The 27,533-nt window shown below is 53.6% G+C and overlaps 9 protein-coding genes across 9 annotated transcripts; all 9 read right to left on the reverse strand.

The window, feature by feature from the left end:
• Positions 1 to 1,853: 1,853 nt before the first annotated feature.
• On the reverse strand, positions 1,854 to 3,751 carry QC761_303890 (uncharacterized protein). The gene is made up of 3 exons (XM_062877534.1): positions 3,244 to 3,751; positions 2,529 to 3,160; positions 1,854 to 2,473 (listed from the first exon to the last, which is right to left on the reverse strand). The coding sequence occupies exons 1-3, from the start codon at positions 3,445 to 3,447 to the stop codon at positions 1,975 to 1,977; spliced, it is 1,335 nt and encodes a 444-aa protein (XP_062733314.1). The 5' UTR covers positions 3,448 to 3,751; the 3' UTR covers positions 1,854 to 1,974.
• Positions 3,752 to 3,984: 233 nt separating this feature from the next.
• QC761_303900 (uncharacterized protein) lies at positions 3,985 to 6,715 on the reverse strand. Its single transcript, XM_062877535.1, has 3 exons — positions 5,623 to 6,715; positions 4,797 to 5,557; positions 3,985 to 4,734 (listed from the first exon to the last, which is right to left on the reverse strand). Exons 1-3 carry the CDS (start codon positions 5,821 to 5,823, stop codon positions 4,302 to 4,304), a joined length of 1,395 nt encoding a protein of 464 aa, XP_062733315.1. The 5' UTR covers positions 5,824 to 6,715; the 3' UTR covers positions 3,985 to 4,301.
• Positions 6,716 to 8,463: 1,748 nt separating this feature from the next.
• On the reverse strand, positions 8,464 to 10,602 carry QC761_303910 (uncharacterized protein; the record flags this gene model as incomplete). The annotated part of the gene is made up of 2 exons (XM_062877536.1): positions 8,464 to 10,118; positions 10,268 to 10,602. The coding sequence occupies 2 exons, from the start codon at positions 10,600 to 10,602 to the stop codon at positions 8,861 to 8,863; spliced, it is 1,593 nt and encodes a 530-aa protein (XP_062733316.1). The 3' UTR covers positions 8,464 to 8,860.
• A 678-nt stretch (positions 10,603 to 11,280) lies between these two features.
• QC761_0051680 (uncharacterized protein) lies at positions 11,281 to 11,661 on the reverse strand (the record flags this gene model as incomplete). Its single annotated transcript, XM_062872485.1, has 2 exons — positions 11,397 to 11,661; positions 11,281 to 11,347 (listed from the first exon to the last, which is right to left on the reverse strand). Exons 1-2 carry the CDS (start codon positions 11,651 to 11,653, stop codon positions 11,281 to 11,283), a joined length of 324 nt encoding a protein of 107 aa, XP_062733317.1. The 5' UTR covers positions 11,654 to 11,661.
• A 2,101-nt stretch (positions 11,662 to 13,762) lies between these two features.
• Positions 13,763 to 15,047, reverse strand: QC761_303920 (uncharacterized protein; the record flags this gene model as incomplete). The annotated part of the gene is made up of 2 exons (XM_062877537.1): positions 13,989 to 15,047; positions 13,763 to 13,792 (listed from the first exon to the last, which is right to left on the reverse strand). The coding sequence occupies exons 1-2, from the start codon at positions 14,739 to 14,741 to the stop codon at positions 13,763 to 13,765; spliced, it is 783 nt and encodes a 260-aa protein (XP_062733318.1). The 5' UTR covers positions 14,742 to 15,047.
• Positions 15,048 to 15,633: 586 nt separating this feature from the next.
• Positions 15,634 to 19,002, reverse strand: HRQ1 (ATP-dependent 3'-5' DNA helicase; the record flags this gene model as incomplete). Its single annotated transcript, XM_062877538.1, has 1 exon — positions 15,634 to 19,002. The coding sequence occupies one exon, from the start codon at positions 19,000 to 19,002 to the stop codon at positions 15,634 to 15,636; it is 3,369 nt and encodes a 1,122-aa protein (XP_062733319.1).
• Positions 19,003 to 19,527: 525 nt separating this feature from the next.
• On the reverse strand, positions 19,528 to 22,057 carry QC761_303940 (uncharacterized protein). The gene is made up of 4 exons (XM_062877539.1): positions 21,063 to 22,057; positions 20,258 to 20,909; positions 19,824 to 20,200; positions 19,528 to 19,767 (listed from the first exon to the last, which is right to left on the reverse strand). The coding sequence occupies exons 1-4, from the start codon at positions 21,546 to 21,548 to the stop codon at positions 19,696 to 19,698; spliced, it is 1,587 nt and encodes a 528-aa protein (XP_062733320.1). The 5' UTR covers positions 21,549 to 22,057; the 3' UTR covers positions 19,528 to 19,695.
• Positions 22,058 to 22,351: 294 nt separating this feature from the next.
• On the reverse strand, positions 22,352 to 23,692 carry QC761_303950 (uncharacterized protein; the record flags this gene model as incomplete). The annotated part of the gene is made up of 2 exons (XM_062877540.1): positions 22,352 to 23,526; positions 23,584 to 23,692. The coding sequence occupies 2 exons, from the start codon at positions 23,690 to 23,692 to the stop codon at positions 22,352 to 22,354; spliced, it is 1,284 nt and encodes a 427-aa protein (XP_062733321.1).
• Positions 23,693 to 24,582: 890 nt separating this feature from the next.
• On the reverse strand, positions 24,583 to 27,130 carry QC761_303960 (uncharacterized protein; the record flags this gene model as incomplete). Its single annotated transcript, XM_062877541.1, has 2 exons — positions 24,583 to 26,910; positions 26,969 to 27,130. The coding sequence occupies 2 exons, from the start codon at positions 27,128 to 27,130 to the stop codon at positions 25,213 to 25,215; spliced, it is 1,860 nt and encodes a 619-aa protein (XP_062733322.1). The 3' UTR covers positions 24,583 to 25,212.
• Positions 27,131 to 27,533: the final 403 nt, after the last annotated feature.

Raw genomic sequence — 27,533 nt, forward strand, 5'->3', positions numbered from 1 at the left:
CCCCGCCCACCCCACTCCTCCCCGCATCGCATCATGGGCCCCGCTCGGCGTAGACCCCAGCAGGCCGAGCCCAGAACTCCACAGCAGACCCACTGTAAACTCCATTGTTTGAAGGTCACGCCCGATCACGGCGGCTCTGAAAACAATCAGATGTCGAAATCTGGGCCATTCGATCCTTTTTGTCAAGACCCGTCTCGCTTCCATTCACCTCGATTGACTTATTTCACGGGTTATTCATTGTCGAAGCTGAACTGAAAACATCCCCATCAACGGCAAAACCCGATGGGCTCAGCTTTCTCATTGTCTTATTTCATCTTGACCTACATACAGCATCGAAAAAAAAAAGCTGGAGGTAAAGGTAAGGCAAGGCCCTCGCAGTTGGAGTCATCGGCCAATATGCACTGGAACTTGGATCCGCATAGTGCTACTCTACACAGCATTTTGGGTCCGCATGGTCCGCAAGGTTCCCACCCATTACCTACAATAATGAATTCACGCTCGCGGCAAGAGGTCATCTTGCCGAAGCTCAGCCATGTCATTGATGAGACCGACCCATCATCAAATCTGGGCGCCTATTGTGGCGTCGGGCTCTGTCCCGACTGCCCATGCGAGGTATGCCCTCCCGACTACCCTTTCCGGAAGACCCAAACAGCCGGGACACGGGACAGACCTTTGGGGTTCTGCTAGCTTTGTCCCGGTGAGACTCCTTGCATACCGTTCAAACCTCTCTCCTCCCCACCAGCCACGAGGTCTTCACTTTCTTTCCACTTCGTCTCTCCGAATCCGCACCTCGATACAGCTTCGAGTCTCTTCCCCGCAAACCTGGATAACCATGTTTCACGAGAATGGTGCAATATACCGTCATCAGGTTTTCCTCAAGAAAGCTTTTAAACTCCGTCAGGATCCATAATCCTAGCATCCAACCATCACCATATTCCAAGCCACGCCCTATGTTGTACAACAGTTCAACCCCCTACAAATTAATATGACTCAGCTATGGTTATCCATACCACTTTCGCAAAGCGTCAGCTCAGGAAGAACTTCTCGCCGTCTTTCTCCCATCACACATCCTGTTTGCACTGTCCCACTCCCGTCGTTCTCGCGACTTCGCTTTTGTCAGCGAACTGCCATTACTAATCTATACCCCTAACCAAGTTGATATTGACGTCCAGCCACACACCCCCTACACTACCTCGTAAACAGTTCGTACAATGTACACCTATGCCAAATGACAAGGCTGAACCGAAGGAGTCATCTTGGCAGGGGGGTTGTCTCCAAGCCCATTGTAACCACTATGGAAACATGACCGCATTGCAGAGTAGTACCCATCACCAAATCCAGCTCCACCGCTCTTAGCTCCGTACGGCAAGAACATCACCATCTGACCTCGCCAAAAACCTAAATAAAAATAATATCTAGATTTTCAGTCATGACCTGGCTCTGCTGAAAGGGTGACGATACCCGGTCCGGTCATCAAGCCTAATGACAACACCAAGTTGGTACCCGATCCGATAGTCTCGTCTTCCCTCTTCCGAGCCGAAAAGACATATCTCGTCCGGGCGTATTTCCGTCGCTTACCCTTCCCTACGCGTACTCGCCATGACATCTTTTTTTAATAGGTAAAATATTGTGTGTGGCACTCACCAAGGTAAGCTTGAGGTTCAGAGCCTTTATTCACCGCCCATTCTCAAAAACCGAATATTTCTATGCAAAAGTACCTTACACATGACGGTCCATCTTTTGTTTCCTTATGCCGGTACCTCCGATGATGATGACGATGCTGCTCTCTAACCAACCCAAAAAGCCGATGTTGTATCAATAGTACACTTAGGTAAAAAAAACAAAAAAAAAACTCCCCTTTCTCAGCTTATGACTCTTACACAAGATACCAAACAACCCACACACTCCATCACTCTTATGCTTCATCGATCAAAACACAAACGAACTTTCCAAACTTCAAGTCAAGCAAGCAACTTAGTCATGCCAAGAGATATAAAGCATGATGCCCGCCCCAGCAGCAATCGCCGCAAACTGCACTAGCATCTTCCTCAACTCCACCGCCTTGTTCTTCCCAGTCTCCAACAACTCGGGGATGACCGCCACCGTGCCCACATACAAGAAAGTTCCAGCCGTGAAAGGCAGCAACATGTCTCCCCAAGTCAAGCTCGTGCCCCAGAGACCTTCCTTCATGCCCATGGCCACAGCATCAGCGCCGCTCGCTCCGTTCCCTCCAAACTCCTGGATCGCAATGCCAATGAGCGTGCCGAGGAGAGCACCAATAGCCGTAACAAACTGCGCGCCCATGGCCTGCTTCTTCGTGAACCCAGACTGGACCAGCAGAGCGAAATCGCCGACCTCATGGGGAATCTCGTGGAAGAAGACCGCAACAGTCGTAGTAGCGCCGATGGTGGGGGAAGCGTAAAACGAGGCAGACATGGCGAGACCGTCGGTGATGTTGTGTGTAAAATCGGCACTGTCCCCATATTAGCACACCCCCCTCACCTATAACCACCCACACCAAAACTTACATCATATTCAACAACCCACCCAATTTGACACTGGGATTAACCTCCTTCTTCTCCTCCTCTTCCTTTTCCCCCTCCCCATCATCCTTCCCTCCCTTCCGTCTCTTCAACTCCCCCTTCTTCTTCTTCTTCTTCTCCTCATCCTCCTCCACCGCCGAACTCACCCCCTTGGTATCATCCTCGCCATGCTTATGCCCATGCGAATGATCATGCGAATGCCCCTCGCCTCCCGTAGCAATCCTCAACCCCTTGTCCATCCCCACAAAGACCATAAACCCAACCAAGATTCCCACCCCGAGCAGCAAGTTCCTGTTCGGCTCCACCATCACAAACCTCGCCCTGTCCTCCTCCCCCTCCCCGACAAAAATCTCAGGCAGCAAATGAAACAGCGTGTCCCCCAGCAACCCCCCAACCGCAAACGCAACCATCACCTGCAGCGAATCCGGATTAATATCCGTCGGGCAGAGGGCCAGCAAGAAGTTCGGCGGGCCGGAAATATACAGCGTCGCCAACAAGGCATTGACCGCAGGACTACCAGGAAACAGATACCCGAAAATCTTGGTCGTCAGGCTCGAGGGGGCGGCGTCGGCGTCGGCCTTTTTGAGGTTGGATAGCTTTTGGACGATTTCGCATTTCTGTTCCATTACGGATGCCAGTTAGCGATTCCAATCCGGGCTAAGAGAAAAGGAAGGGAGAATGTAATCGAGGCAAAACGAACCTGCAGCTCCTCCCCAACCTCTCCCAAACTCAACATCGACACATCGGCCACCTCCTCCGTCGTCCTCGGAACCACCACCCGCCTTCCATGCCCTCCAGCGCCACACTTCCCCCCAGCATGCCCCCAAGCAGATCCCGCAAACAGCACCAGCGCAACAGCGCACAGCACAAGAAGCGCGCGGCTCCTCAATATCCGCAACCCCATCTTTTTTTATTTATGATATCTCCCTTTCAAAATATGGCGACGCGTGTTGTGGATCACCAAAATCTCTTCACAGAAAGGGAGACGTGGTGTTTTAAAAGAAGAAAAAGGGGCACAGCTCTCTCTGCTGCGTGTTCACGCGACCGGGTGGGACTGGGCGCTGACAGATTGTGGATCCTCCACCACCCAAGTGGAATTTAGCGGACACCACGGACCGGGAACCAGCAATCTTGCTCCCACCTGATTTTAGCGCCACAAGCATGGGCCCTCGGAGCACCGAAATCCGGGGATCCAGCGTTACCCGTAGGGCTGAACCTCCCCTCATCCCGTTTAGGCAGGTCGGTTTGATTCATGACAAACGAAACTCCAGACACCCACCCGCTCATCAGCTTGAGGGGAAGATGGGGAAACCTAAACTCAACGTCTCCCGTTGGGAGGTTTGGTTGTTCGGACTACACGTGGATGGTGGGACGCTCCGGTTCCGGGCCCCATCTTCATGTTGGAGAGCAAAGAGTCTCGGGAGTGCAAGGTCAAAATCAAATCTATCGCCAACAATATGCTGTCCCAGTGGTCTCATTCTCAGACAGCGTGTAAGGGGCACTCGGGTCAACATCAAGGATAACCATGTGTCGAACCATTCATCAGAGTGACTCGAGTCAACCTAACGGCAAAAACAAACAATACAACATTGTGCAACAGCGACCCTCGTCCCCCGAGCCAACACCGTTTTCACCTAGTCACAATCCTTACAGTAAGTAGTCCGAATCCTGTACATCCCAAGAAACATCCGGCCTCCAAAATTACCGCTTTATATACAGACTCAGTTTTCCACATGCGACATCAGCCGGCGGAACAGATCAAACGGCAAACACCACAGCCAGCAAGGCAGCGAAAACACCACCGAAAGAGCCAGTCGTCACATCTGCTCCATTGGTGTTCGTGGCGGGACTGGACGACGTTGAGGACACGGTGCTATTCAAGAGAATTGTCGAAGTAGAGGTCCTCGAGGAGACACCACTTCTAGGGCTGTTTCTAACGCCGGTCGAGGTACCTGCGCTCGAGAGAATTGTCGAACCAGAGACACCACTTCTAGGGCTGTTTCTGATACCGCTCGAGGTAGCTGCACTCGAGAGAATTGGCAAAGCAGAAGTCGTGGACAATGGCGGACTGGAGACATCACTTGCAGGGCTGTTTCCAACTCCGCTCGAGGTAGCTGCACTTGAAGAAGACTCCGTGGGAGGTCCGCCAGCTCCAGTATGGCCTGTAGTCACAGGCATCGGAACTGGGCTTCTGTCAAAGTGTGAGCATCCTGAACAATGTTGGAATCAACACGGAGCAAGGCCTGGACTCACGATGAGCCAGGCGGCTTGCACGAAATATCAAAAAGTGGCTTGGTCGTCAGCTGCCCAGCCGGAGTGATGCCAAAGTTGGGTTCAGCACCAGTCTGGTCGCCCTGGAACTTGTACCACCAGATGGGCTCTTTTCCGAACCTTGGGCAGCCGACCTCGTTCCAATATCGTTTGGCATTCTCGACCGAGGCGACAGACTGTCCCCAGGTTCTACCGGACACGGGATGCCCAGTTTCGGTGATCCATACCGGCTTGCCTTGCGAAGCTGCTCGGGTCTTGTCCAAAGCTTCTTGGAAGAGGCGTGGGCTCTGTTCGATAGCGTTGTTGGGAAGCGCCGTCGATTGCCAGTATGGATAAGCGTCCATGCCGACCCAGTCACAAGCAGCAACCACTGCTGCATTGGAGCCGTTTACCCAAGCCGTCCACGTATCGACGTGTCCGATGGGGGCCTTCAGCTTCGTGCTGCTCAGCCGTTGTCGAACCTTTTGGATGTAACCGACAATTACCTGAGGGTTGGCACCCGGATTTGAACCTTCCTCCACCGAGGCCGAGTTCCGGTACAAATCCTCACTGCCCACCGAGATGCCGTCAACAAGCCTCACAAATGCATCCCCATAACGGTTGACGGCGGTCACCAGAGCCTCGAGTTCTCTATCAAACTTGGCTGACCCAGCGGAGGCCCACATACCGAGCAGCAATCTCATGTTGGTGGCGATGGCTGCGGGGATAGCTTCGATGGGGTTGTTTCCAGCGTTTTCGTCTTGCTATTGGGCACGCTGTTAGTTTTGTCCAAGGTAGTCAGTCATGCAAACATAGGACAAACACATACAAGCATGGTGAACAGACGAACGCTGATAAACCCGCCAGCAGGGGCACCCTGAAGTGCTTTGGCGGCCCGGAACTCATTTTCGTAGTCGGCCTGGTTCTTTACGCCTCCTGGCTTTTGGGCGCCAGAGTTGTAACCAAATACGGCACCCAAGACAGGTGTGAGTGAAGCAGCGAGTGCTACCAGTCCAAGAGCTTTCCGCATGATGGAGCAAGACTACCGGTACCAGAGAGACAAGATGATGAGGTAGGAGCTAAATTTCACGAGGACCAAAATGCTCCAAAAGAGTGCGAGTCCAAAAGTCCAAAAAGCGTGATAGCAGAGGTAACCTTCAGATGGTGTAGGAAGTAAATTCGAGGGAGAGGACGAAGCTTTTTTTACGGGCTGAAGTGGTTCGATGACACCACCCAGGCCGAAGAGCAATAAATATATGAGGTAGGAACGATGAAACCTGAACGATATTAAAGAGTCACAAGAGGTAGTGTGGTCGATAGGGTCCAAAGGTAAAAATGCAATTAGGGCAGCGAGATGCTGGTGAAACTAGTAAATCAAAGATCTGAAGATGTGGCAGATGCAAAGGAGATATATATTGAGGAACAGGAAAGGAATACGAAGCATGTTTCTGGTTGTCGGGTCTTTGGGTAGCCACTGATTCTCTGGGCTTAGGCAAGAACATTGAAGTGGTCGAGATCGGCAAGAGCAGATCGTCATGTCTTGCGGTGTTCCTCCCCGTTGGCAGCTACATGACAGGCTAATGCTCCTGCCTCAACTCATTGGCGTAGTAGACATGGCAGTCGGAATTTCACACCGACGGGAAAGCACCTGCCAGTTGCGTTCTTTCTTCAGCTGAACCGCTTCGTCGCCTTTTGGCCATGTAGAAAATTGATTGGCCTGACCCACTTGCCAGAAGTTATCGTCCCAGCCGTTCAAGACGCCGCCGGCCTTCACAACGGCGACCATACATCTCGTTGCACAGGAAAACAAGCTCACACAAGGCAGCCGCTGGGTTCCGAGGCGGTGACGCTATTATCCCGATGATGCTGATCATGAGCTCGTATTCGAGCAACAAAGATACGATGGTGTCGATGTCGACTTGTGATCCATGAATGATTCAGCAGCTGTTCGGCCCATCGGTCTTATAGATGACACACATGGATTCCCTCTCTTCAGACCACTGGCTCCTCTGTATCGTACCCTTTTGCTTCGGGCAAACCACGTGGCAACGTAATACAACCTCTGATTGATCCTACCAGACGACGACAGCATTAAATCTCGTGTTTTAAATCACATCGCCTGTCACGACCTACAAAGCATTGCCAGAGAGCTATTCGGTGGTGCTATAGACAAAAGCCCCGAGAACACCACGTCGAGAAATGGATTCAGCTCGAGCTCACGACCAAACGCAATGGGTCGCACAATCCTCCCAACACCTAAGAACCAATCGAGTTGAATGTTTTATAGGGCTGTGAATACGACCAATATTGCTACTACGTTGTTCAATTCACCAAGTTTGCGGTCCATAAGGTATATTCGCTTCTTTTTCTTTTACATTAACGACCCCTCCACCTCATCCATCCCCTCCGCAGGAGGTATTCTGCTACTCCCACAACTGCAAACATCCACATCATCAACACGAACGCCCTCAATATCACTGTCGTTGGTTTCCACCTTGACGTCGTCGCGTGACTACCACCGCCATCATGATACCCCCAACCGCCCTCATCACCACCCTAACAAACAAACACCCCAATGCAATATCACAACCCACACTTCCAGGTTGACAGCGAAAATCTCTTGTCACAACAATACGATACAATCTACCTACATGTGAACTTAGGATAAAAAGAGGTCAAACTACGCCCACAAGCCCTCTCAGATCCCGTAAGCGAAACTCCCCGGTGACTTGGCTCACGTAGTAGGACCCAATCGTCTCCGAGCGAAACGAAAAAAAGCTACCTACCGACCTGACAGTGCGATTCATATACATACCTTGGCTACCCTGAGTCCCCCAGTGTTAGGTAGGAACGCCCACAGAGACAGAAATCTGTCAGCCCACGCTCGAAGTGAAAAGCTCGAGATCTGCTTTTTGAGCGTCCGCAAAGCAAATGTCGCGCGGGCGGCGAGCTGGACATAGGGTATATAGAATTGGGAAAGTACCTTACCTTGGCAAATGACAAGCAACACCTGTTATTTATGACATGCTGGGATGATAGTCCTCGCGCATAGGACAAGTCAAGAATGAAACGCATAATACCAACCGTTGGATTTCGCAAGCATTGGCACCCCATCTCTTCCAGTCCTGCTGCATCAGCTATCATCGCTATGACCTTCCCCCCAACGCAATCCCTTACCCCCTCCTCTCCTCACTTTCACATGCCGCACAACAGCTACCCTTCCCCATCCATCTATCGTCTCTCCCACATGCAGGGACCCAAACATCTCGCGTACCTATGCATCATCACCCATACATCCATCCAACCGCCCCCCCCCGCGCCCCAAAACATCCCATCGCACCCACATAAAACGACATTCAATCATATCCCCCCTTCATCACCTGTACTTCAGCAAAGTATATTACTATCTTGTATATACATATATTCTCATATTTAACTTCATAACCCGCCCTTCCCCGGCCCAACCGCCCCTTCACTTCATTAGAAAAAAAAGACAAGAAAAAAGCAAAGAAATGGGTATAATATTTAATCATCACAGTTCAATCCATCCATCCATCCATCCATCCCGTTCCCCTTCCAAATTCCATCCATCCCATCCGATTCATTCCCCAGTCCCCCCTACCCCTAAGCTCGTTCATTCCGTTCAAAAGAGAAAAACACCACCATCCTCTCCTCTGGTTCCTAGTCGTTGTTTCATCATCTTCTTGTTTATCTCGTGAATATCCTCTTTCCCGCCGTATTTGTTGTGTGAGAGGAAAAGATGAATGGTGTGTCGTGGTGGTGGTGGTGGTAGGTCGGCTAATTGTTTTGTGTGTGACTGCGGGTATTTCGTGTGGATTAGAACGAAATGTCGTTTTCATAAACAATAGACGCCTGCAAACGCCTCTCTCTCCCCTTATCATACAGCCCACCCAGCCCATAAGCGGAGAAAACAACAACCAAAAAAAAAACGCCTTCCCTTTGCCGAATTAGTAGTAGGTGTAAAGCTCATCGTCCCCAGATGGCCCCGCCAGTCCCTGGTGACAGTAGGTAGGTAGTGTACAAATCGCACGCTTGTACGAAAGACATCATAGTTCTCGAACAAAGCCGCTGCTCAAGTCCTCAGTGCAGGCCCCGTTGCCGTTGAGCAACCCCCCAGGATCCAGCAACTCCGGTCCTGCCTTCTCCGGCGAAGGCATGGAATATCCCGGTGCAGCGTTAGATCCCTCCTGGGTCGACTGCTCAATGGGCTCCAGACTCGGTGGTTTCGGCTTCGGCTTTGGTTGGATCGAGGTCAGGGGACTCAGGAATCCTCCGAGATCTTGCAGCAGGGCTGCCGAGCCCCTTCGGAGACCGTTGCCGCTTGCTTGCACCGCCGGTGAGGGGTGAGTTGTCGTTAGCCCAACTGGAATGTCCTTCGAAGACAGATAACTGCCTCGTCGACTCGTGGGCCCTACGTCATCGAGAAGACCGCCGTAGTCGAAAAACGACACGCGTCGGGTTGCTGTCGAATTACTCCTGACGGATGGGACTGGGTCGCTTGAAATCAATGGGTCGTCGCTTTGCGCTGCGCTGGCTCGGTTGGCACCCGGGAACTGCCAAGAGGTCATGTCTTCGTGCAGCTTGGTGGTCGCAATAGGCGCGGGCGTGAACACTGGGTTCTCGTTTCCGGTGGGCTGTGATTCTCGGAGCTCGGGCTTGACGGCGTATCCCATATCCCGCACCAAATCCTCGTCGCTCCCCCAATGCTTCAAAACGGTTGGCCGTCGCGACTCGGAGGCGGATGAACGGTCAATGGTGGACGCTACTGCAACTGAGTCGTACTTGTACTTCCTCTTCTTGACACCCCTGTCCCGAACAAAAGACCCGAGTACGAGGGCGTTGGCTGCAGCCGTCGCAAAGAGAAGCTCGATCGAGGCGTAGAGAGATCGGCTTTGTTGACTCCCCTGTTCGTTAATAATGTGTGGCACCCGGTAGATGGTCACTCCAATGGGCGCAAGGCTGAGGGAGAAGAGCATGACAAGCTGGGCTTTTCTCTTGGTGCTCATCGTGCTCCGAACGATGATGGGCACAGGGCAGATGATCAACAGCAAGTCTGTAAACACGTTGCAGACGGCCATTGTCAAGAGCTGCGCGTACCCCTGACGGCATCTCCCGCCAGGATCCGGGAGGACTTGCCAGTAGTGTGAAAAGGGCTGACATTCCGTCAGGTCACTGATCACAACGGCGATGAACGTTGCAACGAGAACAGCACGGATGAACCTCAACGAAAGCTCATACGACCGTTCCCATGTCACATTGAGGCGCCGAAAAAACTCCAAGATAGCGTTTTTCAGTACCCACAATCTGCAAAACGGTCAGCGGAAAGTTCCATGGCCCCAATGAACAACGAGGGAATTGTTTGGCATGGAACAACCTCGTGGCACGTCGTTCAAAGAAAAACGGCGTGCATAAGAGACATTCCACAGCCGCCGCCACCAGAAGGGACCACCTACGTTGCAGCGTACATCACCCGACTCAGCAAGACCAACCCGCTTGCGATCTCCCTCCTGCGCAGCCCCTCGTCCGAAAGCCTGACATTGTCCAGCTGCACGTTATTGGTTCCGAAGAGCAGTATGACATGGACGCATCCCATTCGCAGAAACAGCGGCACCAGAGCCAGAGCTGCCATCTTATCTTCCCGGAACAGCCTCTCCGTCCGCACGAGCCTGCCGCACACCCGCAAGAGGATGATGACGGCGCAGAACATGGTGATCCACCAGCACACCAGGAGGGTCGGCTTGTCATTGCTGAACGGGCGCAGCGGCGGGGGATCCGTGTAGAGGACCATGATGGGCAGCGCGGCAGAAACACCACGCCCGTCATCCTCCGAGGAGGGGACGAGCGGGGGAGGGCGGGTGTCAATCTACTACAAGGTGATTTGAATGCTCCACAGCCTCTGGCGACGCCGGATGATGATGATGATGATGATGATGGGTCCCGAACTGCTTCGAGTGAAGCCTGCAGATTGTGTTGTCAACGTCGCTGGATATTCGAGTCCAGTGTCTACGGGTGGTGCTGTTACTGCTGCTATGACGACGTTTGGTTCGTCGTGGTAGAGGGCTCCGCTGCCGGCAATAACAGGGCCTCTCGGGTTGGTGCATACACAAAGCTGCTGTTATTGAGGAAGGGTTCGCGGTAGCATGTGGGTGGTTCGACCTCGGTGGTAGTAGTTTGGAAGTGGCCGTAGTGGAGTGAGTGCTGGCAAAGATTTGATGCTGAGGTTGCCTGGCACGGTACTAGTGATAGTTTGCTGTTGTAGTTGTAGTTCTAGTTTCAGAGAAACCGGTGGACTTGTTGGAAACAAAAGCGAGGGCAAGAAGAGAGCCTAGCCGGGGATAGGTCTAGACTAATAATAATATGCACGCAAGGCCGACATGCGAGGGCCGGCAGGTTGGCGAACCTGACGGGTGGGTGGAGATGGCGGGCATGGATGGGGTCCGGCAGCAGCAGACAGTGCAGCGAGTGCCTATCTCTCCGGCCGCCATCCCATCCCATCTCCAGGGAACCCAGGCCAGTTCGCTAAATCGTCAAACCTGAGAGGCGCGTCACTGTTGCGATATGCACACTCGACACACCCATTACCTTGCCGTCTGGTTGCTGGTGACTATCACTCCAGCAGATCTCCTGCTTGTGTACTCCTCGCAGGACGGTTCTCTCCACTCTTGGCAGTCCTGCACATTGACAGCGGGGTTGCTGTTCTGATTTGAGCTGCCAAGTCTCCCCAAGCCCAATTCGTGGCCCATCCTGCAGCTCAAGCAGCACGACGGCGCCTTCGTCTGCTGTGAGAAAAGCCCTCCAAAGCAGGTTTGTGTGCTGGCCTGGCAATCTGCGGTGTACATACTCCGAACCGGCCAGAGGAAAAAATCAAAACAGCGGGACGGCGAAGAGATAAGAAACAAACTACCCACCTACCCTTGTGGCGCCATGATACAGAGCCCGTGCTCTCTCTCGTGGCATTTCGGAAAGGTGGAGCCAGAGTCGGCAAGCATTTTCTAAACAAAAAAAATAAGTCATTGCCTCCCTCACAAGCCCGGGCACCCATGGTGGTCCCCGAATTTCATTTCGCCATTTCACCGTCGCGTGCTCGGCAGGGATCATGAGGTGTTGAAGCTGGCTCCCCGTAACAAGAGACAGAGAGAGAGCAAGAGAATCAGGTGTGAAAACGGCGGAGTGTGTTGCTCGGCTGCAGCTGTGGCTTTCACAAGCCAGACCCTGGGTGCTGGATGGGACGTGGGGGAGGTCTCCCGTGGTCCGAATTGCGTTAAGCTCTTGATGTTTAATCAAGCGAGCCTTCCCAGGGATAGCAGGTGGTTAAGGAATGGACCAATGGGCAGAAATACCAAGCACATTTCTCTTGATCGCGTCAATCACCTTGTTCCCCCAAAGTGAGGGGCAGATACCTGTTGCTGCTGAGCAGATTTGCCGTAGCATTGAGCTCGACTGTGCCGTTTCTGGCACCAGGCTGTCGGTTTCGCGCTCACACGCACACACACACACGGATATCGGATTTGGAGGCTGGCTATCGGCTTTGATATCTGTCTCTCTGTCTCTGTCTCTGTCCCTTGTCAACATCGCAGCGGTCAACAACACAGACAGTGGAGTCACCGTTCACCGTTAGTCCGGTGGCCTCTTCGGCTCGACGGCTGGCTGCACCAGCTCCACCTCCAACTCCGATCGCCGTTTGCCGGTCGCAAGCCACCGAGAGCATGATCGCTTCCTGGCCCCCCCCGAGAGACCCTGACACGGGCCGCCAACCGTTGGGCTAACCTTACGCCATCAACCCTGTTTCACTGCACCAGACCTCAGCGGCGCGTCAACAACAGCAGACAGTCTCATGTCAACGGTGGAAGTCCACGTTGGGCACTCATCATACGCACATTTACTGTTGTACATACCCAAGGCAGAAGTTCAATATCGCCAAAGCCGTGTGATCAATGCGCATCCTCCCTCCCCTCCCTCTCCTCTCGCCTGCTGCTGTGTGCCAAGCAATGTCAACCACAACCCAATATAAAATAAAAGCCATCTCCACCCCCCACACACCCACCACGCACACACAACCCTGCCCGCAGCAGCTCTGTTATCTTCATAAAACAGCTGGCAGCCAAGCGGCCACAAGTCCCAAGTGGGGAAGGTACCTTACCTAGGGTGCCAGGGATACAAGCATACCTAATGTGTGTGTGTAACTCTGTGTCTCACATGTGTGGTGGTGGTCGTGGTGGTTAAGTTTCCAAATTTCACCATCAAGAAAAAAAAAAGGGTATCCCATCCGGCGACGGCATTCTTACACCAGAAAACGGCTGGCGTCGGCATTGAATGATCGGTGCGGAATTAGACAGTCTATGCTCTACCACATACACAAGTATCAAGCCCGAGCTGCAATCCTCCCACTCTCACCCGTCCAGCGGCGATAAGGCATTGGGCAACCGCCTCACTCTCACATCATTCCACAGAACAAGGCCAAGAGATAGCGGCTGTGTTTTTCTCTTCCGCAAGTTCTTACACTTCTAAACTGTTATCTCACATCACCCAACACACCATGAGCGCCACAAGAGGAAATATTGGGCAACGCGTTGTTCAAACTATCAGCTTTTGAAACGCCCAAGAGGGCTTGTGGGAACTAGTGTGATAGTTCCTACATATCGGCATCGAGATGGTTCTGCCAACGCCACAAGAGGGGCCAATGTTAGCCCCACAAAACGTCGGCAGTTCTAGATCGACCTACCTACATCACACTCCACGCCGAGATGGGACAGGTTGCTTTATATCAGGTTGATCGAGGTATCATGTCAATGGTATGATCGTATTCTTTGCGCCGCGCGATTGTGGCATTTGGACTTGTTGGTGGGTTGGAGCCGCAGATGCTGATGCTATCAAGAGCCGAGAGGCATCTCTAGACGTCCAAACCACGTAAAGTGCCGCAAAACAGGAAATACACACACAACAAACTCTCAGAACCCCTTTCCTTCCATCACATCCCTCTTCCCAGCTCTCGTGTAAGATATCCTCTCACGGCCACAACTCAACAACCTCCCACTCCCCCTCCACCTTCCCCCCAGCATACTTCGCCCCTTCTCTCTCCCCCTCCTTCCCCCGATGAGTATACAACCACCTCCTCGGCCTCACCTCCTCCCTCAAATCAACCCTATCAACCTCATCCGGCACAACCACCACAACCCTAAAATTCCCCCTCGCCTCCTCATCCCTCAAATCATCCACCCTCTCACCCAACCTCTTCCCCTGATGATAATCCACCTCCGCCCCCGGCTCCGGACCCTTAAAACTCCCCCTCATAACCGGGCTCAAATTCCCAAAATGCCCCTCCACCTCCCTCTCCCAGCTCCAATCCTCGTCCCCTTCCCATTCCTTGACCCTCCTCATCCTCTCCCCCACCACCTCCCTAACCTTCCTCTCCCCCTCCCCTTCCCCATCAATCCCCGGCCCTAGAACCCACGCCTTCCCTCTAACCCTCCACTGAGTCTTTGTCTCATCAACCCAAAATACTGCCTCCACTGGCCCCCCCCCACCGCTTGGGCCGCCAGACACAGTCTGCGAATCGGGCCCGGCGGTGTCAAGAATGTCAGACGTCTTTGACATGCGCGCGTCAGTGGTGAAAGTCAAGAGGTCAGACCTGAAGAGGGGCGGGTTCAGAACGGCGGGGTTGCGCTCGTTGGGGGGGAGGGTACCCCAGAAGCCGCGGAAGACGCAGGTGCGCGCGCGGGGGAGGACAGTGATGGAGGTGTGGGAGGGGACTGGGTGGAGGGTTGCGAGAGTGAAGATTGGGGGCCTCAAATGGGTTAGGTGGTGGGAGAAGAGCTCGCGCCAGGGGGCGGGGCCGGCGGATGATGACATTTCACCAGTGGCGAGGTGAGGGTTGCTTGAAAGATGGGTTGATATTGGTGATAGGCGGCCGAGGAAGGGGGTGGACATTCGTTGCTTTGCAAGAATGTCGATCGTGTCTGTTAGAGACGGGGAACTGTTATGGTGGAGGTGAGCTAAGAAAGGTGAGATCTCAAACGAGGGATGACTTCATCTTGGTGCGGGGCATTGAGGTAGGTCTTTGCTGCTGTCATCCAAATTTATCTCTCTGCCTACCAAACGGTGCGGGGTTGAGTGCATTTAGCTCAAACACCATCTCCTCTGCGGGCCGCGCCGGCGGCCGCGAGACACTTTATTTTCCTGGGACGTCTTGTGCCATATGTACAGTTATGTAGGTGTGCAGACGCAGGGCTCACGGGACAGTTGTGGTAAGAATGTAAGGGTTCAATTGTACATGATATGTCTCTTCTTGCAAGCAGAGTGACAATCTGTTTACTAATTACTGTCAAGATATCCACAACTGGCCATTTCAAGTCAGCAAGTAGGAAACGTCAAATATGTAAACAAAAATACAACCGTTAAGGATTCGAAAACAGGCTCACCATCTGCGAGAGCAACAGGAGCCGCCCTGACTAGAGGTTGATACCTACCTACCATGGCCTCCTCTATATCTCCGGAAAGCTGCTAATTAAAATAATAGTAATAATAACAACAATAATAAAAACAAAACAATTGAGTGTATGGTTTGCCCGCGCCAGGAATCGAAGCTGGGCCCCATGAGGCCACAACTCCAATTCAGGGTGGCGGCGTAACGCTCAATCCGAAACTGGGCCCCATACACCCTTCGGAGGTTAGGCGAGAGAGAGAGAGAGAGAGGGGGGGGAGGGAGAGAACGATCACGGGCATAGTATTCGATTACGGTGTCATTAGAATTTAAATTCCATTACGGATATCCTTAGTCTTATATTAGTGGCCACCACAACAGCCTCACCTCCCCTCAACCTCATCCGCCATCTCCACAAGCCATACCCCGACCATCACCACTACCCCCATCCACCACAACCTCCCCTCTCCCCTTGTTGAGCTCCCCCCTCCTCTTAAGCCTCACCGGCTCAGCCCTCACCACCGTCTCTATCCCCGCCACCACCCCCTCCTCCGGCCCCATCGGCAGTCCTTCCACATCTACCTCCTCCCCCAACAAACACTTCAGCACAACCCCACACCCAACTTTGCTCACAACCTCGTTCCCTTCCTTACAATACTCACTAGCCACACACTCCGGACACCCCTGCACCCGTGTACACTCGCACCTCTCCACCCTCTGCAACGCCTGCCGAACCAACATCTCGACATGTTCAAAAGCCTTTGTATTGATCCCCGACCCTCCCTCCCCACCCTTGGCATCATAAAACGTCAGCCTCGCCGGCCTCTTCCGTTTGGTCTCCCGCTTGGAGACGAGCTCCTTCAACGGGTTCTTGCACTCGGTACGGACGTCGCCCGGAAGGGATACGACAAAGTTCGGTATCAGGGACATCAAAGCGTGCTGAGCAGCATGGATAGCTCCCGCAACGTGCAGCTGTCGCGATGTCAAGATGGAGAGAGCGAGGGGCGGGATATCGATCCACATTCCCTTTGTGAACCTCACCACAGGCGGGTTATCAACCGCAACAGCGTCCAGTATCTTGTTCGTCTTGGAGTCGACTTTGAAGAAGCCAAACACTGTCTGAGTGATGCGGATGGAGCCGTAGAATGCCTGAGCAGCGGGGGAGAGGGGCTTGAGGGCTTCGGTCTCGATGGGGTCGATGTCGGTGTAGTCCCTCTGTTTGGTTGTCCAAGAGACCTTTACCCTCTCCACGCGGGCGATTTTGGTGGAGGGGTTGAAGTCCCGGACTAGATACGTCAGGCCTTGATGGAGGAAGATGGCGCCGTCATACAAGGTAAAGGTCGCCCGGGAGGCTTCGAGTTCTTCGAGGACGATGTTGCGGTTGTGGGTTGTGTCCACGATGGCAAAGTGGTCTTCTTCTGTGTCGCGGATGGAGACAAACTTGGAGGGTTGGGGGCGGAAGCGGTCGGCGGTGTGGTAGAAATTGGTCAGGGGGTCGTGGAGGAGGCGAGTGCTGCATATTTCGGCGAGGTCAGGACCAAAGTAGACCGAGTCGACGTCGGGACGGATCGGGAGCTCGTGGGCGGCGCATTGGATGTGGCCTTCTTTGACAAGCATGTTGTCCAGGTCCACTTGGAGGGCCGCGTTGGGTTTGGTGAAGAGCTCATCTGGGTTGTTCATGTAGTGCTGGTCTGTTGCGAAGCTGTCGCCCACTAGGATGGAGAGGGAGTCCTTGTTTCTTCTGCCTGCTCGCCCGCTCTGCTGTCGGAGGTTGGATATTGTGTATGGGAAGCCCCAGGTGATGACGCAGTCTAGGGTGCCGATATCTACTCCTAGTTCCAATGCCGTGGTCGCTACAATCCCAAGCAGTTTCCCCTCAAACATCTCACTCTCAATCTTCCTCCTGTCCTGAGCCGTATAGCCACCCCTATACCCCATCACCCGGTTTGCAACCTCCCCCCTCCCAAGCCGTTCCAACTCCTGCCTCACCGTCCCAATCAACACCTCACACTGCGCCCTCACCCGACAAAAGGCAATAACCCTCACCCCCCTCAAAATCATCTGGCAAAACAACTTTGCGCACTCCAACGCCGCATTCCCCCTCCCGCTCGCCGGATCCCCAGGGTCCTTGTACGGCGTATTCCAACATATAAACTCCTTCCTCCCACTCGGACTCCCATCCTGCTCCACCACCCTAACCTTGCCCTCCGCAATCCCAAATATCGTCCCAAAATGCCCCCCCGGATTAGCCACAGTAGCCGAACAACTCACAAACCTCAGCTCATGCCTGTTCCCCAAAGCAGCACATATCCTCCTCAACCTCCTCATAACATACGCCACATGACTCCCCATCAGCCCATTGTACACATGCAGCTCATCCACAACCACAAACCTCAGATTCTGCAAAAAGCTCCTCCACTTCTCCTCCTGAGGCAAGATGGTCAGGTGCAGCATATCCGGATTCGTAAAAACAACCCTCGCCTCCTCCCGTATCCTATTCCTCATCTCAAACGGCGTGTCCCCGTCAAACGTCTCCGCCATCATCCCCTGAAGGGTAGGCATGTACCCCATCAGCTCCTGCAAACTCCTTCTCTGATCCTGCGCAAGAGCTTTGGTAGGAAAAATATACATCGCCCTCGTCAACGGGTCCCTCTCCAGAGCATGCAGAACCGGCAACTGATATATCAAACTCTTTCCCGAGCTCGTCGACGTCGAAACAACAACATCGTACCCCGCGTTCAACGCATTGATCGCCTCCGCCTGATGCGAGTAGAAACCCGTGATCCCTCTCGCGTTATACAACGCGTTCACCAAATCCTGACTCAACAAAAACTCCAGCTCCCCACACACCCCCTCCTGCGCCTCGAAAACCCTGTGGCCGTCAGGCACAATCTGCCCGGTGTACCACGCCAACCCCTTCAACTCCTCCACAATCTCCGATATTGGTTTCCGTCCCTTCGGTATCGTTTCCGGCAACGTCGTCTCTCTCTTCCTCTCCCGTTCAGCACTCCTCTCCGGCAAAACCCTCTCCCCCTCCACCCTCAAGACAGGATCAACCCCCTCCTCCTCACACCCCCTCAGAAACTCCTGCACCGCCCGTTTAAACTTCTCCCCCCGCCTCTCCACGACCCCCATCAACTGCTTAGCCGTATACCGCGGCATAACCACCTCCCTCCCTCCCCCACCAACCTCCCTTGCCCTGCCCCGTCCCTTCAACCCCCCGTCAACAAACTCAAAAACCAACACCTCCCCCCCACGCTCATCCCCCTCTGCCAAATCCTCCCCAGGTAAGCTCGCAACCCCGGACGACGACCGGAACAGATCCTCCTTTTCAAACCCCCGAGCCTCTAGCAAGAGTGAAGTGTAATCTACATACTCAAACCTGATGCTCCCAGGCGTTACCACCTTCAAAGAGGCGATGTCTTCCACGGATGGGACAAGCCCTTTTGCCGCCAGGGCCTTTGACAGGTTGGCCAACGTCGGGGGGAGGTGCTGGCTGTGGGTAGAGAGGAAGGTCGACACGAGGCTGAGGGCGGAGTGAAGCTTGGCGAGGTGTTGGAAGTAGGAGGGGAGGGGTCTCTCGGCCTCTTCTGGGGGCGATAATCGTTTTGATTTGAGTTGGGGTTTTCGTTTTGGTGGTGGTAATGGTGATGATGGTGATGGTGATGGAGATGGAGTCGCTTCTTCAGCAACAGCTTTTGGAGGCCGGCCTCGTTTCCTTTTCAGAGCCCCGCTGCTCTGGGGGTTATCCCCGTCTCCTGATGGCATTATGCGAACTTCAATTTGATGTTGGTTGTGAGACTAAACCCAAACCTCTCAGATCTCAGATCTCTCAATCAAAGAAACGTCGTCGCGCTCCCAAGTGGCAAAAGGCGTGTGTCACTAACAAAGGCCCCCAAGCACGAAAGAGACAGGAGAGCACGTGCTGTTTTCCCCTTAGCAACCCCACTAATTATCGACTTCCCAAACCCCCCTAGAGACCGTCACCATAGCAATCAATCCCACTCAAATACAGGACACCACAAATATATTCACTACCCCATCTAACTAGTTTTCCCCAGTCCAACCATCTTGACAAAACAATAAACAAACACCTCCCACCAAACCCAGGAAGCCGCTGACTTTCCAGTTCCCATTCGATAGAGAGAGAACTCGACACAAATCCAACCCGGCATTATCCGCCAAGTATCAATCACACACAACCTAAACAAACAAAAAGTCCGCCGTCTTATTTCCCCCCCTTGCCAAAGAACCCCCAGAAATGCATCCTCATTGTAAAACAACCCCCTTGAAAATACCCAATCGTGAGCCGCTGAATAAAACAAAAAAACGTGGACAAAAAAAAACGGAAAAAAGTACGTCAAAGTTGTCGTTGTTGCATTTGCAAAGTCGCATGCCTGCCTGCCTGGTTGTTCAGATCAAATTACACAACCTAGATTGAAAAGAACATCTCAAACCCTTTCAGACGTCTGCAAGGCCCTTCTTTAGCATTTCCACCAGGTCCGAGAACAGATCCGCGTTGGCGTTACTGAGCTGAAGTAGATTGTCAGTATGAGCTGGTTGATCATAAATATCAAACGAAAACTAACCTTCATCTGTACCAACTGCGGCTCTCCATTCTCAAATGCCGTGAACAACACCGTCGCCGCCTTGAGCTTCTTCTCAATCTTGAACTGCATCGCTGGCAGCACAATCGTGTTGAGGATGACCCTCAGGGTGTGGTCCTGGCGCATGATCAAGCGTACGTTCTTAGGTCCGCTGTAGTCTTTGTCTTCCAACACCGAGGCGTCAAAGCTGGTCGCGTCTGGGGAGCCGTCGTTTTCAAACTCGACCGTCGCTCTTGGCACATTGACCTTGAGCATGCCGGCACCTCTCTCTTTCCACCCAACTCCCTTTTCCATAACATACATCTTGGCGCGTTGGGAGAAGAGTGTGACCTCTGAGCTCTCGCCATCGTCGACCACGACTGTGTAGGTAGTGTTACCAGAAGAATTCATGATAAATGGCCGTGAAAATGACTCACTCTTATGTAGCTTCAACCTCTTCCTCTCACTCTCTTCCTTCTCATCATCCTTGTTCTCCTCCTCCCCATCAGCCCCAGCACCCTCCCCATTCTCCTCCTCGCCGTCTTCATCCTTCTCACTCTCCTCCGCGTCACTTTCTGGCGCACCAAAAGGCTTGGCCGGCTTGCCACTCTTAAGGACCTCACCAGGCTTGCCAAAGTTGGTCAACCGAGCACCGCCACCAGACAAAGCGCTAGCACCACCAAAGGCACTTCCAAAAGGACTCGACTTGAACACCGACCCCCCGCCAGTCTGTCCGTTAAGCGCCGACGCAAAAGGTGACGCCGTCGAGGTCGAGCTAAAGTTCAATTTGGCCGGAGCAGCGGGTGTAGATCCACCAAGAACGCTCCCGAAAGACGCAGCCGTCCCAGCCGATCCAAACACACTCGGCTTCCCAGCACCAGCAGACGCAAATGGCGAGGCTCCTGACGCAGCCGCAAACGGCGAAGCAGACGAGGCTCCCAGCTTGGCAAATCCTGACGAGGCAAAAGCAGACGTCGAGGTTGTTTGCGGCTTATCGATCGGTGAACGCACGGTAGCCGTGTTGGCAGGTCGGCTCTTAGCCAGCTCCTCCATGCTCGAGCGTGGGGAGGCACTCGCCGACAACGGCTCCTAGATCAAAACAAATCTTGTGTTACCATCGGGTGTTGCCATAGATTGAGTCGAATGGAGGGGTAAAAGGGGGTGCCGATTGTGAGTGACATCGGACCTCGGAGAGACAGGGGGAGAAAACGAGAAACAAGAAATAAATAAAAAAAAACCTACCACTTCTTCCTGTCCGCTCTTGACAGCAGACGCGCTGGCCTGGCGATCCCGTGGTCTCTTCTTCTCGGGCTCGGATCGGTTTGTACGGTTGAGCGTCACAGCTGTGTTGTTCTTGCTGTCGGTCGCGGCAGACCCTTCCCCTTCCAAAGGAGCCTCGGCCACATCCTTGTTCTCGTCCAACTCGGCATGCGCTCGCTTCTTCTTGGGGGACGAGATCTGCTCGGCCAGTGTTTCGTCGCTTGGGACACCAAGGGCCACTGGCGGCGTGACCTTGCGAGCGCCGGCAGTAGTTGTCTTATCTTTGGGCGCATCATCATCGTCAGAGGCGCTCTTGTCGTCTTGAGAGGTCGATAGCTGCCCCGCCTTTTCAGAAATAGACGTCTGCTTCAGCTCTCTTCTCGTCGCCGTGGTCTCGGCATCTTCCTTAGCAGCGCCTGCCTCGACTTGGTCCGAGATGTCGCTCGTGTTGTGCGGGTCGTCGGCCATGATGTCAGTGGGTCGTTGGCAGTTGTATCGTTTCGGTCTACTATCTCGGGGTGCTCGGAAGCAGTGGGCAATCGGGAGAGGTACAGGTAGTAGGTGGACTTTTTCAAAAGTCGGCCGCTCGGCTGAGAGATAATGTTCCAAGACACTGCAGGAAACCTTATGGGTAGGTAATTCTGTCGGTAAGATGGCACGCACTAGTGGTACCTGGTAGAACAGACTGTAGACAAATGTCGTAAGTGACGAGAGAAAAAGGTGCTATGGAAAAAGGCAATATCGGAATTTTGATTTAGGTCTGGACTGGATATTGCGGAGTTGCAGCACACGTTAATGCCTGTTGTTGCGCTTGGGTCTTGGGAGCGAGGGGGGGTCTCGGGAGCATGTCGCACCCTCTGGAGCCAGGCGTTGGGGCGATTGGTTCAGAGGAACCCACCCGCTAAAATGAGCAGCCCCTCATGTACCCAGGTACCGGTTTGGCTCATCCAACAGTGCTCGCCAGTGGGGTTTGGGTGCCAACGACAGTGACAAAACACAGCCAATCACCACCGGACGCATGTTCGCCATTTCATTACTTGGGACGCATGGCCCTGTATCATCATCCTCTTTCTTTGTGAGTTGTCCCAATGAGGAAAAAGGTAAATATCATGATAATGCGGTCTGCCTCACTACAATAGAATCAACTCATTATGCAGTATATATATACCCTATCATGAAACATGTCCCTATCCGCTGCTTGGTATTAGTTCCGTCCCTTCATCCAAGAAAACGCCATATATATAAAGGAACCCAGCTTCTGTCTTAGTCAATCATATCTGCCGCCGCCTTTGCTCAACGCTGGCAACAAGATCCTCCACCAACCCAAAGGCATCCCTAAAGGCGGCCAACTCTTGCGACATACTCACACCCTCCAGGCTGTCAACCTCTGACGGACTCCGGGTCCCTGCAAGAGTGTCACTCTCACTTAAACTAGGAGCATATCTCTGCCTAGCAGCGAGATCTTGATCTCTTAGCTGCCGTTCCCTGTCTTCCTGACCAGCAGTGGGCCTCGGGACAGTGTAGATCCCATCTGCGACCATGCCTTCGCTTTCGCTTTCGTACCCAGGCTCCGGAACCCAAGTCTGCACTCTCCTTTCAGCCTCCTCCCGTTGTTGATAATGCGGTCGCGGGATATCATACACAGTGGTTCCAGTCGCACCATCCTCGCTCCCACTATCGCTCCCAATTTCAAACCTCGGCTCTTCCCACGGAGGAACAGCCTCCTCATTACTCTCCCCATCCGCATGCTCCCCAAACCCGGCCAACTTTTCCCTCTCCTCAACATTCTCCTCCCCTTCCCTCCACCTCCACCCACAGCACCCCCGTCGTCGTCCACCCAACCTCTCCCCATCCCCTACCCCCTTCCCATCCCTCATCAACCCCCAACTTAACACCCCCAACCCTACCCCAAAAACAATAACCAACACCTCCATCACCCCCGAATTCAAAACCTTTATCCACCCCGGCGGACGATATATTCCCTCCCTTTCCCCCCTCTCACCCCCCCCCCTCCAAGGCGGCAGAGGAAACCCCTCCCTCCCCATCCCCCCCAAGCATTTCTCCGAGCGTTTCCTCAGCCCCCCAGCAACACCACTAAAAACCTTCCCAAAAGCACAAACAGGGCTGACACACTCCACCTTTGCCCCGTCCTCCCCCTCACAAACCACACTCTTGAACCACCCCTCCCGTTGTTTAACCGTTTCCTCCAGTTCCTTTAATTGCACCTTCAGTCGCTCAAGAGCGTCGTACTCCTTGTCGAGAGCATCCCTGTCGAGATACTTTAGTCGTTTGCCGTCGTCTTTCGAGGTTGTCGCCTTGACGCTGAAACTGCTGCTGGAGGTGGCAGAGGAGGTAGCAGAGGAGGCGAAATCACTCTCTGCCCCCGATCCGGAAGAATAATACTCCTCGGACGAAAGCGTTATCTGGTTCCCGTTGCTTTCGACATCTACTTCCCATTAGCACAACGCCCCCACCAGAACAACAGATAGGTAGGTGGACATACTAGGCTCTGCCTCTGGGACAGGCACAGGCACAGGCACAGGCACAGGATTGGGCGCACATATCGCCAACCCGGACGACGCCGCGAGCAGGAGGAGGTGACGGAGGCGCATTGTCTACCTCGGCCCGTTTTGCGAACTAATTATCGTGACTGGTTACCTAGAGGTAGGTAGGTAGGTAGGTAGGTAGGTAGGTATCGACGGGTGGATGGCGCCGAGACAAGAGAGAGGAGGGTATCCAAAACAAAAACAAAAAGTCCACGTAACCGCCAGCAGAGTCAAAAACCTGGCGGCGGCTGAACGTGAACAACACGCGGGGTCCGGTCGGTCGTCGGAGCGGGAGGAGAATGGCAAGGCAGCTAGGTAGGTTATCAGGCAACCACTTTCCCTTTATCTCTCGCTCTCTCTCTCTCTCTTTCTCCCCGTCCCAACCTTCCAAAAAGGCAGCTCAGCAACACTTCGAAATGCGGTTGGTCGGCAGTGTACAGTCCAAGTCCGAGGATAGATGGAACCAAACCAAACCTGTTCTCCCAAACATCCGTCGATTCACTTCAGCTTCTCGAGTCAAAGGTTTCGAAAAACCGTTTCCTCAACAACACGCCACCAGGAGAAATTACAAAACAATAGCTCAAAAAAAAAAAGACAGCTCCAGAAAAAGAGAAACATCCCAATTCTTGAATACATCGCAAAGACCATGTTACAAACTCCCTGCTATCCCATTCAGGACAAACGACAACCCCCCCCCCTCCCTCCCCCACCACCAACTTTCCCACACCCAATCAAAACCCCTACCGCACCAACTTGCACGGTATAGATCAAAAGAGCTTACGAGGCCTCCCCCCTCCAAAAGAACCCAACCCCTCATTTCCCACCTACCTACCTACCATGGTGATATCACGATAAGCTACAGCCTCGTCCGCTACTTCTTCAACTATAAGTCGTTTACCGGTCTCTTTTCTTCCTTTTCACAATAAGAGTTAACCTGCACCTTCCACATCTACAGTCCGACTAGTACTTGTCAGGCGACCACAATCTACGCAGTATCAATCGGTTTGCACACTTCATTCACCACCACCTACAAACTTCTACATATATACCCTACATCCCTGACTAACAACGCCCCAAAAAACCCTCCTCGCCTGCTTGCCCCATTCCCATATCTCCATGCCAATCTCCAATTGCATGTGCAGCTAGAAGTCTAACAGATGATATGATGATATGCCATGATGTGCTGTCCCACAATGCCCCGTTGAAAGTTCGCAATGGATGTGAACCCTTAGCAAAAGAGGTACAAGTACAAAGTTTGCATGCCATGATCTCATCATCACCCTCTGTCTCCCTTTCCCATCAATGAACCTTCAAGTCCCTTAGTAGTAAGTAGTCCGACAAAAAAACATCCCAAACTCCCTGCGCCAACCGACAGACCGACCCTAACCAATCATTAACGATAAATACCCCCTCACCCCAAAACCCAAAGACAAGAAGCATGTACTAAAAGTTGTTGTTGCTGTTCCTCCTGTTGCTGAATAAATCCTTGAGCGAGAGCTCGTCTCTCTCCACCTTGACCAAACCGCACGATGAAAAAGTCATAGTCGCCATAAACATTACTCAACACACCCCCTCTCTCTCCCCCCTCACCGTCGTCCCCCATTCCCATTCCCATTCCCATTCCCATTGCCTCGGTCCCTAGTCCAGTGATCTCTAATCCATGAAGCAATACCACCACCACTACCACCACCACCACTACTCCCACCATTGCCACCGTTGTTATTGTTGTTCGAAGACGACGACCCCTCCCTCTGCTGCTGCTGCTGCTGCTGCTGTTGATCCCGTCCAGCAGACGTAAAGCTCGAAAAGTAACTCCGTCTGTTACTCTCCCCCGGAGTGCCGCTCCCGCTGTTATTCCCATCCCAGTTCTCATCCCTCGGCCTCGACGGACTCCTCTGCCTAGATGACCTAGGCTCGGCAGTATCATCCTCAGGCCAGGCCCCGGGCGGGGAAGCCGAGCTACGGCGCTGACCACCACCACCTCCAGCCATACGTTCAAGTCGTTCCTGGTTCTCCTGCGGCGTCCTAACCCGCGAGGTGTAGCTGCTAAACAACGTCGGAATTTGATAGCCAGTCGAAGAACCCGACGCTCCTTCTTCCTCTGGTCTGGGAGCAGTGACTCGTGGAGAAAAGGTCGCAAACACTCGCGCACCCTCGTTCGAAGATTGCCCAGGCTGTTGCGTATGTGATGACGAAGAAGCCGCCTGATCGGCACTAGGTGACCGCTGACCGCTGCTGCTGTTGTCACCAGCGTTGTTCTCTTCTCGGTTCTCAATCGGCTTTCGGCAGATGGGGCAGGTATTGTGCTCTTTGAGCCAGAGGACGACGCACTCGCCGTGGTACCAGTGGCTACACGGCAACACCGTCACCTCGTCGCCCATCTTGAATTCGTCGATACAAATCGTGCACTCGGCTTTGCCCTCCGGTCCAAGCAGCTCGGCGTCGACTTTCTTCCTCTCCAAGCTCGCAATCGCAGTCTCGGAAGCCGGCGGGGCAGCGTTCGTCTGAGGAGAATTCTCCATGAGCTGTGTGATGATTCCATCGAGCGCTTCCTGGGTGAACACAGCATCGCCATGAACCGCCGCGGCTGGGTTCATGATAGTCGAAAGCAACTGCGGCAGTGCAAACACACCACCCATCGGAGGGGGCCCAGCTGCACTATTTCCGGGCTGACCTTGCTCCTGAGGGCCGCCCACATTAGGAACGCCCATAACGTGAGCCAACATCCTGTTGAGTGGATCACCGTCAGCAACATTGCCCCCTGTTACAAACGTCACGGTGCGATGTGGTCCAGAATGATGATGATGATGATAGGGATGGCGAGGGTGGGATCTAGCATACGGTCCAAAGAGGGGCAGAATGGGAGGCGGCTGGTTTGGCCTCACTCCTGGTCCCGAGACAAATGTAAATGTCGCCGAGTGAACGTGTCTTCCCGGCTGTGGTGTTGATGGGGCGGCGCCGGCGCCGGGATTGTTGTTAGCACCCTGGCTCTCGCGAACGTGTCTACCGCCGCCCAGATCATGCATAATAAGCTCGAAGAAACGGTTAAACACCTCATCGCCAGGTCGATTGTTATCCCCATCTGGCGCACCAGGTGACGGCGGGAACAAACCTTGTCCGAACGGGCTTCTAGCAGGGCCGCCGGGGAGATGATTCTCTATATCGTCTTCTTCGGGGTCCGAGTCCTCGCCAGCAGCATTGCGGCGAAAATAAGAGCCGGAGCCACCACCACCGAGGCCGAAGCCACCAGCTCCGATACGAGGGTCGTTCTCTCCTGGCTCGACCTATGGCAAAAATGTCAGCTTCGATCGATCGAACAAAACCACTATCAGGGCGACTCACAATCTCTACAATCTCACTATGACATCTCGGGCACTCGGGCTCCAGTCTCGGCGGGTGCTCGTCACTATACCACTCGTGCGCGCAGGAATGACAATACACCACCTCTCTGCCGGCGTTGGCATCCAGGTTACGTCGGGATGGTCCCATCCCGAAGGACGCCATGGCTGGCCGTTGAAACGGCGGGGGGGGGGGTGACTGCGACTGCAACTGGTGATGGGTTCGTTGTAGAGCAGCGACAACGTCAGTGAGCCCTCTGATGATCTCGCCCGCGGTTATGCGACGAGGTGGCGGAGGAGGAGGACGTCGGGAAGCCAGCTTGTTGGCTGCTGTGCTGTCTCGGGAAGTTTGTGAAAAGGGAAAATAAAAAGGCGACCGCGTTCCTTGTAAACGGTCGCTTTTCTGCGGAAGCAGAAAGACAACCGGCGAAGGCGAGAACCTTGATTGATGTTGGGTATGGGGGACCCGGGAAGTGGGGCGTCAACGGCGGAAGGAAATGGAAGCTCAGCAATGATGCAACTGCCGTCAGCTCCCCGATTAGCTTGCTTCCTGGGCGCTCGGTCGGCCG

The sequence above is a fragment of the Podospora bellae-mahoneyi genome, chromosome 3 (genome assembly GCF_035222275.1).
Source record: "Podospora bellae-mahoneyi strain CBS 112042 chromosome 3, whole genome shotgun sequence".
Taxonomy (NCBI): Eukaryota; Fungi; Ascomycota; class Sordariomycetes; order Sordariales; family Podosporaceae; genus Podospora; species Podospora bellae-mahoneyi.

Excerpts from the sequence above, each read along its gene's own strand:
- QC761_303890 (XM_062877534.1), bottom strand. The coding sequence starts at position 3,447 with ATGGGGTTGCGGATATTGAGGAGCCGCGCGCTTCTTGTGCTGTGCGCT. Across the intron at positions 3,161-3,243 it reads AGGTTGGGGAGGAGCTGCAG|AAATGCGAAATCGTCCAAAA; the intron begins GTTCGTTTTGCC and ends GTAATGGAACAG. Across the intron at positions 2,474-2,528 it reads GGTGGGTTGTTGAATATGAT|TGCCGATTTTACACACAACA; the intron begins GTAAGTTTTGGT and ends ATATGGGGACAG.
- QC761_303900 (XM_062877535.1), bottom strand. The coding sequence starts at position 5,823 with ATGCGGAAAGCTCTTGGACTGGTAGCACTCGCTGCTTCACTCACACCT. Across the intron at positions 5,558-5,622 it reads TTCGTCTGTTCACCATGCTT|CAAGACGAAAACGCTGGAAA; the intron begins GTATGTGTTTGT and ends CGTGCCCAATAG. Across the intron at positions 4,735-4,796 it reads TGCAAGCCGCCTGGCTCATC|AAGCCCAGTTCCGATGCCTG; the intron begins GTGAGTCCAGGC and ends ACACTTTGACAG.
- QC761_303940 (XM_062877539.1), bottom strand. The coding sequence starts at position 21,548 with ATGGCCGACGACCCGCACAACACGAGCGACATCTCGGACCAAGTCGAG. Across the intron at positions 20,910-21,062 it reads AGAGCGGACAGGAAGAAGTG|GAGCCGTTGTCGGCGAGTGC; the intron begins GTAGGTTTTTTT and ends GTTTTGATCTAG. Across the intron at positions 19,768-19,823 it reads CGCAGTTGGTACAGATGAAG|CTCAGTAACGCCAACGCGGA; the intron begins GTTAGTTTTCGT and ends AATCTACTTCAG.